This window comes from Mobula hypostoma, chromosome 5 (assembly GCF_963921235.1).
Source record: "Mobula hypostoma chromosome 5, sMobHyp1.1, whole genome shotgun sequence".
NCBI lineage: Eukaryota > Metazoa > Chordata > Chondrichthyes > Myliobatiformes > Myliobatidae > Mobula > Mobula hypostoma.
Genome location: NC_086101.1, coordinates 7,624,668 through 7,639,705, shown reverse-complemented (window position 1 = coordinate 7,639,705; position 15,038 = coordinate 7,624,668). Strand labels below are relative to the sequence as shown.

General features: G+C 46.2%; 1 protein-coding gene across 6 annotated transcripts in view; it reads left to right on the top strand.

Moving 5' to 3' along the window:
- The window catches only part of tmem268 (transmembrane protein 268), a 100,001-nt gene that overhangs the window by 39,424 nt on the left and 45,539 nt on the right, over positions 1 to 15,038 (top strand). For all 6 annotated transcript variants that reach the window (XR_010017949.1, XR_010017948.1, XR_010017950.1 and 3 more), the window contains one exon: positions 6,232 to 6,339. Coding sequence is in view for 1 of the 6 variants with exons in the window: in XM_063047957.1 (XP_062904027.1) it covers positions 6,232 to 6,339 (108 nt within the window). In the remaining 5 variants the exon portion in view is untranslated. The remainder of the gene's footprint in view (positions 1 to 6,231; positions 6,340 to 15,038) is intronic.

The window sequence follows — 15,038 nt, the reverse complement described above, 5'->3', positions numbered from 1 at the left end:
TTGCATCTCCCTCTCCCCCTCCAGCTTTCAAATCCCTTACTCACTCTTCCTTCAGTTAGTCCTGACGAAGGGTCTCGGCCTGAAACATCGACTGCGCCTCTTCCTATAGATGCTGCTTGGCCTGCTGCGTTCACCAGCAACTTTGAAATATATTCTATATATAGTCCGGACCCCCAGACCACCAATATATTCTATATATAGTCCAGACCACCAATATATTCTATATATAGTCCAGACCCTGGCCCACCAATATATTCTATATATAGGCCAGACCCCAGACCACCAATATATTCTATATATAGTCCAGACCCCAGACCACCAATATATTCTATATATAGTCCAGACCCCAGACCACCAATATATTCTATATATAGTCCAGACCCCAGACCACCAATATATTCTATATATAGTCCAGACCCCAGACCACCAATATATTCTGTATATAGTCCAGACCCCAGCCCACCAATATATTCTATATTTAGTCCAGACCCCAGACCACCAATATATTCTATATATAGTCCAGACCCCAGCCCACCAATATATTCTATATATAGTCCAGACCCCAGACCACCAATATATTCTGTATATAGTCCAGACCCCTAGACCCTCAATATATTTTGTATTGGGCATCTCCAACTCTGTTCCGGACACCGGGCCACTCCGTTCTGGACACCGGGCCACTCCGTTCTGGACACCGGGCCACTCTGTTCTGGACACCGGGCCACTCTGTTCTGGACACTGTTCGATATTGGGCATCTCTGACTCCATTCTGGACACCAGGCCACTCCGTTCTGGACACCGGGCCACTCCGTTCTGGCCACTGTTCGATATTGGGCATCTCCAACTCTGTTCTGGACACCAGGCCACTCCATTCTGGACACCAGGCCACTCCATTCTGGACACGAGACCACTCCGTTCTGGACACCGGGCCACTCCGTTCTGGACACCAGACCACTCCGTTCTGGACACCGGGCCACTCCGTTCTGGACACTGTTCGATATTGGGCATCTCCAACTCTGTTCCGGACACCGGGCCACTCCATTCTGGACACCGGGCCACTCCGTTCTGGATGCCGGGCCACTCCGTTCTGGATGCCGGGCCACTCCGTTCTGGACACTGTTCGATATTGGGCATCTCCGACTCCGTTCTGGACACCAGGCCACTCCATTCTGGACACCAGGCCACTCCGTATTGGACACCGGGCCACTCCGTTCTGGCCACTGTTCGATATTGGACATCTCCAACTCTGTTCTGGACACCAGGCCACTCTGTTCTGGACACCAGGCCACTCCGTTCTGGACAGGAGACCACTCCGTTCTGGACACCGGGCGACTCCGTTCTGGACACCAGACCACTCCGTTTTGGACACCGGGCCACTCCGTTCTGGACTCTGTTCGATATTGGGCATCTCCAACTCTGTTCCGGACACCGGGCCACTCCATTCTGGACACTGGGCCACTCCGTTCTGGACACCGGGCCACTCCGTTCTGGACACTGTTCGATATTGGGCATCTCCAACTCTGTTCTGGACACCAGGCCACTCTGTTCTGGACACCGGCCTACTCCATTCTGGACACTGGGCCACTCCGTTCTGGACACTGGGCCACTCCGCCCCCGGTGAAGCACAGCAGCCTCGTCCCCTCACTCCGGGCAGCTGCAAACAGGAAACACCATGGCTTCAGGCCTGGTTCCCGCTATGACCAAGGACTCGCTCCCCTCCAGCCGCCCCTGCTCGCATCCAATACATCAGTGAATCGAACTTGCAGCATCGCAGATTAATAACGTCCAAAGGGGGTCTTGCGATCACAAGAAAAGCAACCACGACGGCCACTTGCTCCATGACCGTAAGCCTCCATCGACTCGAGCACCAGCACGTTGCGCAGCTCCTGTGTTGTCTCCCCCACCGAGCAACTCGCTGACAGCGGAGACCTGCAGTGCTTTAAGCTGTTGATGTACAGCAGGATCTTGTGAACATTAGACGTGTGTTTACGTAGAATGGTGGCACCTCCTTTGTCCCCGTAGGAGCCGCTGCGACCAGTTGCTCTGCCTTCTTCCTGGAATTTCTTTTCAGAGACGGTTTGATAAACTCTGCCGTGAGATGAGAACAAAGATTAGACATAAAGTAAGAAATGACAAAGAGACCTAATCCACTATATTTTTACTGTACTGTCAGTGTGTAATCAGAATCGCTGAAATACGTCGTGAAATCTGTAGTTTTGCGGCAGCAGTACAGGGCAATAAATAAAAATTACTACCAGTTACATTAAGAAATATTGTAAGTTGTAACATTGATGCAGATGTGTGTATATATATATTATATAGGCATCAGTTAGTCTCATGAGACCATGGATTTGGGCCTTGGAAGGTTTCCAGGGCGCAGGCCTGGGCAAGGTTGTATGGAAGACCGGCAGTTGCCCATGCTGCAAGTCTCCCCTCTCCACGCCACCGATGTTGTCCAAGAGAAGGGCATTAGGGCCCATACAGCTTGGCACCAGTGTCATCGCAGAGCAATGTGTGGTTAAGTGCCTTGCTCAAGGACACAACACACTGCCTCGGCCAAGGCTCGAACTAGCAACCTTCAGATCACTAGACGAAAGCCTTAACCACTTGGCCGCGCACGCACACACACACACACACACACACACACACACACACACACATACACACACACGTGCACACACACACACACACACACACACATACACACACACACATACACACACACACATACACACACACGTGCGCACACACACACACACACACACACACACATACACACACACACGTGCACACACACACACACATACATATACACACACACGTGCACACACACACACACACACACACATACATACACACACACACACACACACACGCGCGCACACACACACGCACACACACACACACACACACACACACACAGGATTGATAGCTATTGAAAAATATTTGACTTAAAATAATAATCTTGAATATTTCCCTCTTGATACAAAGCACCAGAACAAGCATCAAGCTCAGGTTTATTTTCAGTAACATATGTTGTGAAATTTCATGTTTAATGGCAGCAGTACATTAAATCTCAGTTAAAACGAACATGCATAAAGAGATAAACACGAGGAATTCTGCAGATGCTGGAAATTCAAGCAACACACATCAAAGTTGCTGGTGAACGCAGCAGGCCAGGCAGCATCTCTAGGAAGAGGTACAGTCGACATTATAAAGAGAGTAAGCAGTGAGGGAGTGTTCATGGTTCAGTCAGCAATCTGATGGCAGGGGGGACGAAGCTAATCCTGAATCATTGTGTGTGTGTCTTCAGGCTCCTGGACTTACTGCCTGACAGTAACGATGAGAAGAGGGCATGTCTTGGATGGTGAAGGGTCATGGTGATGGATTACTTAATGCCCATTACGCTGCTGACGTTTAGGGCAACAGTAAAAGTCCTCCATCTTTGTCTGTACAGAAGGATTCTTCATTGCTGTTTCCATAACAGTTTTGTTTTACCAGTCAGGGCTGTCGGCCCTGAGCTGAATCTCCAAACCTGGTGAACCACTCTTAGTCTGACCTCTACCCTTTGACCTGTTTGGCATGACTGCAAGGGGCAGAGCACAAGGCCTTGACTCCAGCCGACATAGCTCTCCAGGTCACTGAGGCACGCAAGTCTCCAAACCCTACGACAGGGTTGTGGTCGCCTTGGAGGATAATGATTTCTTAAGCTTAGAACATCCCAAACTGATTTGTAATGCCATCTGAAACGTTTCTTCCCAAAGTCAGTTAATCTGATCAAGCATCCTAGTTAGCCCCTCCCACCGCCTCTATCTATTGTCCCCAAAACTGTACTGTAAACTGTTTATAATGCTGTTTACAGTGTAAATACGTGCTGGTATTTATGTAATTATGCACATTTGTTCATATTTGTACTTTAACCACTAATTTTATCGTCTATATAATTCTTTATTCTTTATATTTGTTGAAAGTTGTTTTTTTTTGTCCCATATCACTCCAGCACGCCATGGCAACTTCCTAAAACCCATATATGAATATGGCCAATAAATAATACAGCTGAACTCGAACTGGGATGCATGTGGATATGGTGGTGGTGAGGACAGGGGAATGATATGTAATGAAACTCTGCAAGGAGCTTTCACCAGAGGCCAGGCTCCTTTTCAGCTGTGACTCTCCAAACCTTGTTATCATGACAATGCTAAATATAACCCGATCCTCGCCTGTCTGCTTGCCCAGGGGATCAGTGAAATGTTGCGTGACAATATGTTTCTGAGTTTAGCTTCTGCCGCGTGATCTGTATCGAATTTCCTTTCTCCTTATCAATTGATCTCGCAGTCTCTAGTGTAAGGTGGCATTCATCTGTAACGTGGTAAAGCATGATCGATCACGAGTGGTGCGGTAACACAGCGACTGACGTAACTCTTTACAGTGATCAGAGTTAAATTCCCTCTGCTGCTTGTAAGGAGTTTGCACACTTTGTCAGTGACCACACGATTTTTCTCCGAGTTCTCCAGTTATTCCCCACATTCCAAAGTAGCTCTGCTGGCACTGGAAACACGGCGAGTTTTGCATGCTGTCCACCAGCACGTTCTCCTCGGACTGCGTCATTCGTTGCTACAGATGACACACTTCACTCTATGTGCGTACTACAAATAAACTTTTTTTAATACTTAACCCAAGAACTATTACGGGGGCTTCATGAAGCTTAATTTAATACCAGCATGTAAGGTAACCATTAGAACAGATACTGAATTATTTGGACAGCATTTAAGGTCTTGAGATCAGTGGATGTGGTGAGAGAGAAAGAAGTGGATTTAGAAATGGATTTGCATGACATGTGGCACAAGAGGTTCAAAATTCAAAGTAAATTTATTATGAAAATGTGTACGTACGCTCATTGGCCACTTTATTAGGTACACCTGTACACCTGCTCATTAATGCAAATATCTAATCAGCCAATCATGTGCCAGCAACTCAATGCAAAACAGCATGTAGACATGGTCAAGGGGTTCAGTTGTTGTTCAGACCAAACATCAGAATGGGGAAGAAATGTGATCTCAGTGACTTTGACTATGGAATGATTGTTGGTGCCAGATGGGGTGGTTTGAGTATCTCAGAAACTGCTGATCTCCTGGGATTTCACACACAACAATCCAGAGTTGACAGAGAATGGTGTGAAAAATGAAAAAACATCCAGTGAGCATCAGTTCTGTGGGCAAAATAAACCTTGTTAATGGCAGAGGTTGGAGGAGAATGGATAGGCTGGTTCAAGCTGACAGGAAAGTGACAGTAACTCAAATGATCATACTTTATAACAGTGGTGTACAGAAGAGCATCTCTGAACACACAACACGTTGAACCTTGAAGAGAATGGGCAAGAGCAGAGGAAGACCATGATCGTAGACTCGGTGGCCACTTTATTAGGGACTGGGTGTACCTAATAAAGTGGCCACTGAGTGTGTGTACTGACATTCATTTTCTTGCAGGCATTTGCAGGAAAATAAAGAATTACAATGGAGTTTTTGAGCGTCTATCAGTAGACAAAGACTGACAAGCAACTACTGTGGAAACTGGTGCCAATTTTTAAAAAATTTAAAAAAGGCTGAGAATGAGTTGTAAAGACACCTTGAAAAGGGGTCAGACAGAATCGATGGAGGTGTGGCTGGACCCTTCATAGTGCAGGGCTGCAGTGTGGTCATTGCTGGAGTGGACTTTGGGCCGGAATACAATGGTGGGACCTGGGTACAAGAGTGGAAACCGAACCAATCTTTTGCCAATTTAAGCGCCAAGCCAGATTTAAAAAGGTTGAAGTATCGAGCCTGAGGGCGAAGGACGAACAGTGAGCTGGCGTGCAACTCACTCGCCTCAGCGCGGGAGAGAGTCCGTTCTCGGACTCTGCAGCCGTCGGGCTTCGGGACTGGCTCCGTGGCTGAGGACTCACTTTTGGGCATGTCCTGCGTGGCATTTGGTCACTTTTTATTGTTTGCACAATTTTTCATGCAGTGGATGTTTGACAGTCTTTGTTCTGTGTTTTTACTGTGGATTCTATTGTGTTTCTTTGCGGCTGCCTGCAAGAAGATGAATCTCAAAGTTGTATATGTATTGTGTATGTACTTTGATAATAAATGTGCTTTGAACCTTTGGTGGATGAACAAGAGATTGCATATTTAGGGAAACTCATGGTCAAGTGGAAAGCTTGATTCACATTACTGTTATTTTCACACTGCACAGATACCACCGGAAGATTACAAGCTGCCCATTGAAGCATCCCTGATGACCTCTGAAGTCAGAAGATACATGTACTTCAGTTCCAGTGGCTTCCTGATGCTCTTCGCCCCCGTAAGTAATTTCATTTCCGGTCCGTTGTGGACGTTGCCACAAGGTAAGGGTTAAAGCTAATGCCCAGGAGAGGATAGCCACTCGCAACGTGTGGACAACCCAGTGAGACCTCTGAAGAAAGGATCTTGAAAAGCATAGCTTCCTTTGTTCCTCAATTCCTTAATGAACTAAGTACTTCATTTTTTCTGCCTATCGATCATTGCAAACAATAGATTGCAACTTCCCTATCAGAGTTGAGCTCCTGAACTGCAGGTATGACCTGGCAAGTTTTGGTGTGGGAGCTGAACTCTCGAAGATGCAGGTTAGCTGCGGCGTGGTGAGTACGGGTTGAATCGAGGAGGTGGGGTCCGGGCCGGAAAGCGGGCAACAAGCCACTATTTGGCTGTTCCTGGAGTGAACTCGGAGGCAATTCAGTTCAGCAGAACCGAGGCGAGGAGAGTGGAGGCGACGCAGGGTCGAGGCAGCGAGGCCCAGACTGGGTTTGATTGCTATAAACGCCGAGTCTAGTTGGAAAAGTTGGGTATGAGCGAATTGAGGTGGTGGAGCACCGGTCCAAGAGTGTATTAGCGGCTGAGTCTGGGTCCAGGAGCAAGGTCTGGACGATTTAAGAGCCGGGCGAGATTGAAAAGGACAGGGTGTCAGGGCCAGAGGCAAGGCACCGGCCGATCCAACTCGCTGGTCCCCGATGTTTACTCGTCTCCATGCTTAACTTCAACTCATTACTCCGCAAGGTTTACTCGTCTGTGCTCTGAACTGTGGCTGTGGCCTGCAGCTATCACAGTGAGGCTCACTTTTGTGAACTTCTGTTCTGAATGCTACTTTCTTACTTCTATTGTTTGCATGTATTCTTCTTTTATTCTCTGCATGTTGGGTCTTCTTTTCTTTTAGTGGGCTCTTTTGGGTTTCTTTGTTTTGTAGCTGCCTGTATGAAGACAGATCTCAAGGTTGTATCGAGTATACATACTTAGATAATAAATGTACTTTGACTTTTACACATGAGGGGAGCCGGAGACATTTTGCTTACTGGAGAGGAGATAAGAATGTAACAGAAGGATACAAGGCACACACGCCAACTAAGGGACAATTACTTTACTAACTTCAAAGTATCATCCATTGTTAGCTTGTAGTCTCTACAAGAGTGGCCAAGTGGTTAAGGTGTCGGTCTAGTGATCTGAAGGTTGCTAGTTCAAGCCTCAGCTGAGGCAGCGTTTTGTGTCCTTGAGCAAAGCACTTAACCACACATTGCTCTGTGACGACACTGGTTCCAAGCTGTATGGGTCCTAATGCCCGTCCCTTGGACAACATCGGTGGCATGGAGAGGGGAGACTTGCAGCATGGGCAGCTGCTGGTCTTCCATACAACCTTGCCCAGGCCTGTGCCCTGGAAACCTTCCAAGGCGCAAATCCATGGTCTCATGAGACTAATGGATGCCTAAAAGTTTCTATTGACCTTTAACAGCTGCTTTGGGAATGACGACTGATCTTGCAAGTAATGAATTGAATCATACACAATTCACCAAATGGTCGATATCCCAGAACAGCTAGTGCAGCAGTCTCCAACCACTGGGCCGCAAAGCGTATGCTACCGGGCCGCGAGGAAACGATATGATTTGGCGATATGAGTCAGCTGCACCTTTCCTCATTCCCGGTCAGGCACTGTTGAGCCACTACGCATGCAAGGTCATTACCCGCACATCATGCGTGTCAGCGTGGGAAGGAGATCAACTCCTTGAGCTTGCCGCGGGCTGAAAAGTATGTTCCACATAACATCTCTGCCGGCATTCTGGATCAAAGTCAAGGCTGAATATCCTGAGATAGCCACGAAAGCACTGAAAACGTTGCTTCCATTTCCAACATATCTCTGCAATGAATGCAACGAAAACTAAATTGTGGAATAGGCTGGACATAAGGAACCCCCTTCGAGTATCGCTGTCTCCCATCACCCCTCGATAGGACCGTCTTGTTGCAGGAAAACAAGCCCAGGGCTCCCACTGATTCAGCGATATTGGTGCATTGCAATGATTTTATATGTTCATACGAGGAAAATATGCGCTGTGTGTTTAATATCCAAACGTTACTTAAAATGTTATGATGCTATTGACTTACTTATATAACCATATAACAATTACAGCACGGGAACAGGCTATCTCTGCCTTTCTAGTCCGTGCCGAACTCTTACTCTCACCTAGTCCCACCGACCTGCACTCAGCCCATAACCCTCCATTCCTTTCCTGTCCATATACCTATCCAACTTTTCTTTAAATGATAATATCGAACCTGCTTCTGCCACTTCTACTGGAAGTTCGTTCAACACTTACTCCAAGCTCCCCTGTCCTCCCCTGATAATTGACTTATCACTATATTCATGCGAGGAAAATATGCGGTGTGTTTAATATTAAATTCGTTAGATAAACCCTTTTAGAAATGAAATTGAGTGTATTAGCCACTTATCACCTATATTCCGGTCGTGATTAACAACCCACCCCCACCCCCGAACAGAATCGCCAAAAAGGATTTGCCAGGAAAAAAATATCGGCAGGTCACATGCACATGCGCACTGATGCCCGCGCAAGGCTTCATGGTTATCGTAGTCTTTCTCTGGGTAAACACAACGTACTTATGCTACTCTTGTCCGTTGGCAATCCTACCGCCCACCCCCCTCACCCCCCGCCACCGGATTGGCCGGTCCACAAGAATATTGTCAATATTAAACCGATCCGCAGTGCAAAAAAGGTTGGGGACCCCTGAGCTAGTGTATATAATGGCATTTTTCTGTTTAGTCTTCAGAAGAGTGTTGCACCAGGGGCCGGGCTGTTCCCCTTGGGCGCAACTTAATAAAGTGTGTTTGAGGAATGAGTTCGAGTTTTCAGGGTTCAATCAGTCAGCACTGTGAGTTTAAATCATTCCAGAACAGGATAATTTCTACATTACCAAAACAGGTGGAGCATTTCAACAAGCTGAGGGGCAGGACCAGTTACATTCCTAGGGTGTGGCCAACACTGCACTGAATCATAAGAAGAATGTTTTTCACTAACCTCATTGAGGTTCTTCTTGTGGGTAGACAGGGAGGGGGACTTCGAGGCGCTCTCTCAGAATCAAATTACTGCCACCAGAGGGCTCAGCATAGTCAATGCTACTGTGCTGGATTTGGGTTCGATAGCAACACTTAACAGAACATGAATGAGAGGGGTTTGGTGCGTTATGCTCCACAGGTGAACTAGGTAGAAAAACAGGTAGGCATGGACTGGAAGGGCCTGTGATACCACCATCCCTATTAATGTCTGCTGGTGAGCAGATTAATCAAAACTAAATCAATCCTTTCTGCATACACACCGTCCATATTCACGTGCATATCCAAGAGTCTCTTGAACACCTGTCACTACTGTAATGCCCTCTGCTCGATCAGTTTCTGCTAGTGAGTCTAGAATAATTAGAATGTTTGCTGAGATACAGCCTGGATTACAGAGCATCTGCTGCAAAGACAGGTTGGACAGTTTTCTCTGGAGTGAAAAGGCTGAGGGGAGATCTGCCCTCAGATTGTAAAACTATTCTATAATCTTGTTAAAAGGTGTTATAAGAGGTATATAATATATTATAAGATTATTGTAAGAGGTTTATATGATTATAATATAAGTTTAAAGATTCTGGTTGGCTGCCAGTGACTAGTGGTGCTATGCAGTGGTTGGTATTGGGATCGTTTCTCTTCACGTTACTGTCAACGATTTGACAAAGCTGATGGCTTTGTGGCCAGATTTGCAGACAATGTGAAAATGAGTAAAGGGGCAGGCGGTGTTCAGGAAACAGAGAATCTGCGGAAGGATTTAGACAGTCTGGAAGAATGGCCAAGGAAGTGTCAGATGGAATACTGTGTAGGGAAGTGTATGGTTATGCATTTTGGTAAAAGGAATAAAGGCAGAGAATATTTTTCAAAATCGGGAAAATATTCAAAAATCAAAGGTGCAAAGGGACTTGGGGGGTCCTTGTGCAGGACTCTCTAAAAGTTAACTTGCAGGTTGAGTCAGTGGTAAGGAAGGCAAATGCAATGTTAGCACTCATTTTGAGAGGACTAGAATACAGAAGCAAAGATGTAATGCTGAGGTTTTGTAAGACATTGGTCAGATCGTATTTGAAGTATAGGGAGCAGTTTTGGGCCTCTTATCAAAGGAAAGATGTGTGGGCATATTGAAACATATTGAATATTGGAAGGTCAAGATAGAGTGCGTGTGGAGAGGATGTTTCCATTAGTAGGGAAGTCTAGGAAGCCACAGCCTCAGAACAGAGGACCACCCATATAGAACAGAGATAAGGAAAACGTTCTTTAGCCAGAGGGTGATAAATCTGTGGAGTGCGGCCAACACCGCACTGAATCATAAGAAGAATGTTTTTCACTAACCTCATTGAGGTTCTTCTTCTTGTGGGTAGACAGGGAGAAGATTTAGGGGCGGAATCTCAAAATCAGATTACCACAGGCAACATCTTCTGTAACCTCTGCCTATATTTAAGGCGGAGGTTGATAGGTACTTGATTAGTGAGGATGTCAAAGATTACAGGGAGAAGTCATAAGGATGGGTTTCAGAGGCAAAATAAATCGACCATGATGGAATAGCAGTGCAGACACAGGGGGCTGATTCTGCTCCAGTCGCTTATAGAAAGAAAAAGCATAGAAAGCCTACAGCACAATACAGACCCTTCAGCCCACAATGCTGTGTGGAACATGTACATCCTTCAGAAATTACCTAGGGATTTCCAGAGCCCTCTATTTTTCTAAGCTCCATGAACCTATCCAGGAGTCTCGTACAGTGGTCCCCAACCTCCGGGCCACAGGCTGATACCGGGCCGCGAAGCATGCAGAGGTGCAGCGTAGCCGGAGCGCACCAGCACATCTTTAAGAAAAAAGCCGAAATAAACAAGCTAATTAATTAGGTGCCGCCCAGAAGCCAGTCTTCATTAGAGGAACTGAGGTGGAGAGCGTCAATAACTTTAAATTCTTCGGCATTAAGGATCGACGTTTCTCTCTCTGAAAAGTGTCAGAGGATCTGCCCTGGGACCAGTACGTAACTGTCATTACAAAGAAAGCAGTGCCTATACTTTATCAGAAGTTTGTGCAGATTCAACATGTCATCTCGATCCTGACAGCCCTGTCTTTTCAGCCTGTCTGGGCTGGCGTTTAAATTGACCAAACAATGGAACAGCTAAAGGCTCCAGCACCCTGGAAAGAGGAGTGAACATCGCGTAGAGCAAGTGAAATCGGCAATCGCCTCTGATCTAGGCGGACATTCACGTGCCGCTGCACCCCTGCATGCTTCGCGGTCCGGAGGTTGGGGACTACTGTCTTAAAAGACCCTATCATATCTGCCTTCAGCACTGATGCTGGCAGCCCACTCTCTGTGTAAACAAGTTTCCCCTGACATCTCCTCTGTACCTACTTCCAAGAACCTTAAACTGTGCCCTCTCGTGTTAGCCATTTCAACCCTGGGGAAAAGCCTCTGACTATCCACATGATCAATGCCTCTCATCATCTTATACACCTCTATCAGGTCACCTCTCATCCTCCATCGCTCCAAGGAAAAAAGGCCGAGTTCACTCAACCTATTCTCATAAGGCATGCTCCCCAATCCAGGCAACATCCTTGTTAATTTCCTCTGCATCTTTTCTATAGTTTCCACATCCTTTCTGTAGTGAGGCGACCAGAACTGAGCACAGTACTCCAAGTGGGGTCTGACCAGGGTCCTATATAGCTGCAACATTACCTCTCAGCTCCTAAACTCAATCCCATGATTGATGAAGCCTAATGCACTGTATGCCTTCTTAACCACAGAGTCAACCTGCGCAGCAGCTTTGAGTGTCCTATGGACTCAGACCCCAAGATCCCTCTGATCCTCCACACTGCCAAGAGTCTTACCATTAATACTATACTCTGCCATCATATTTGACCTCCCAAAATGAACCACCTCACACTTATCTGGGTTGAACTCCATCTGCTACCTCTCAGCCCAGTTTTGCATCCTATCGTTGTCACGCTGCAACATCTGACAGCCCTCCACACTATCCACAACACCTCCAACCTTTGTGTCATCAGCAAATTTACTAACCCATCTCTCCACTTCCTCATCCAGGTCACTTATAAAAATCATGAAGAGTAGGAGTCCCAGAGCAGGTCCCTGAGGCACCCCACTGGTCATTGACCTCCATGCAGAATATGACCCATCTACAACCTCTCTTTGCGTTCAGTGGGCAGGCCAGTTCTGTATCCACAAGGCTATGTCCTCTTGGATCCCATGCCTCCTTATTTTCTCAATAAGCCTTGCATGGGGTACCTTATCAAATGCCTTGCTGAAATCCATATACACTACATCTACTGCTCTTTCTTCAGCAATATGTTTAGTCACACCCTCAAAAAAAATTCAATCAGGCTCGTAAGGCACGACCTGCATTTGACAAAGCCATGCTGACTATTCCTAATCATATTATGCCTCTCCAAATGTTCATAAATCCTCTCTCTCAGGATCTTTTCCATCAACTTACCAACTACTAATGTAAGGCTCACTGGTCTATAATTTCCTGGGCTATCGCTACACCCTTTCTTGAATAAGGGAACAACATCTGTAACCCTCCAATCCTCTGGAACCTCTCCTGTCCCCATTGATGTTGCAGAATCTATCTCCCTATCTGCCCCTCGATGTTCCTGGTACTGTTGTCTGTACAAAACACCCAGTAGAGTTATTGACCCCTTCCTGTTTCTAACTTCCACCCACAGAGACTCAGTTGACAATCTCCTCCTTTTCTGCAACATAGAAACATAGAAAATAGGTGCAGGAATAGGCCATTCGGCCCTTCGAGCCTGCACCGCCATTCAGTATGATCGTGGCTGATCATCCAACTCAGAACCCTGCACCAGCCTTCCCTCCATACCCCCGATCCCTTTAGCCACAAGGGCCATATCTAACTCCCTCTTAAATATAGCCAATGAACTGGCCTCAACTGTTTCCTGTGGCAGAGAATTCCACAGATTCACCACTCTCTGTGTGAAGAAGTTTTTCTTCATCTCGGTCCTAAAAGGCTTCCCCTTTATCCTCAAACTGTGACCCCTCGTTCTGGACTTCCCCAACATCGGGAACAATCTTCCTGCATCTAGCCTGTCCAATCCCTTTAGGATTTTATACGTTTCAATCAGATCCCCCCTCAATCTTCTAAATTCCAACGAGTACAAGCCTAGTTCATCCAGTCTTTCTTCATATGAAAGTCCTGCCATCCCAGGAATCAATCTGGTGAACCTTCTTTGTACTCCCTCTATGGCAAAGATGTCTTTCCTCAGATTAGGGGACCAAAACTGCACACAATACTCCAGGTGTGGTCTCACCAAGGCCTTGTACAACTGCAGTAGTACCTCCCTGCTCCTGTACTCGAATCCTCTTGCTATAAATGCCAGCATACCATTCACCTTTTTCACCGCCTGCTGTACCTGCATGCCCACTTTCAATGACTGGTGCATAATGACACCCAGGTCTCATTGCACCTCCCCTTTTCCTAATCGGCCACCATTCAGATAATAATCTGTTTTCCTATTTTTGCCACCAAAGTGGATAACTTCACATTTATCCACATTAAATTGCGTCTGCCATGAATTTGCCCACTCACCCAACCTATCCAAGTCACTCTGCATCCTTTTAGCATCCTCCTCACAGCTAACACTGCCACCCAGCTTCGTGTCATCTGCAAACTTGGAGATGCTGCATTTAATTCTCTCATCCAAGTCATTAATATATATTGTAAACAACTAGGGTCCCAGCTCTGAGCCTTGCGGTACCCCACTAGTCACCGCCTGCCATTCTGAAAAGGTCCCGTTTATTCCCACTCTTTGCTTCCTGTCTGCTAACCAATTCTCTATCCACATCAATACCTTACCCCCAATACCGTGTGCTTTAAGTTGGCACACTAATCTCCTGTGTGGGACCTTGTCAAAAGCCTTTTGAAAATCCAAATATACCACATCCACTGGTTCTCTCCTATCCACTCTACTGGTTACATCCTCAAAAAATTCTATGAGATTCGTCAGATATGATTTTCCTTTCACAAATCCATGCTGACTTTGTCCAATGATTTCACCGCTTTCCAAATGTGCTGTTATCACATCTTTGATAACTGACTCCAGCAGTTTCCCCACCACCGACGTTAGGCTAACCGGCCTATAATTCCCCGGTTTCTCTCTCCCTCCTTTTTTAAAAAGTGGGGTTACATTAGCCACCCTCCAATCCTCAGGAACTAGTCCAGAATCTAAAGAGTTTTGAAAAATTATCACTAATGCATCCACTATTTCTTGGGCTACTTCCTTAAGCACTCTGGGATGCAGACCATCTGGCCCTGGGGATTTATCTGCCTTCAATCCCTTCAATTTACCTAACACCACTTCCCTACTAACATGTATTTCGCTCAGTTCCTCCATCTCACTGGACCCTCTGTCCCCTACTATTTCTGGAAGATTATTTATGTCCTCCTTAGTGAAGACAGAACCAAAGTAATTATTCAATTGGTCTGCCATGTCCTTGCTCCCCATAATCAATTCACCTGTTTCTGTCTGTAGGGGACCTACATTTGTCTTAACCAATCTTTTTCTTTTCACATATCTATTAAAGCTTTTACAGTCAGTTTTTATGTTCCCTGCCAGTTTTCTCTCATAATCTTTTTTCTGTTTCTTAACTA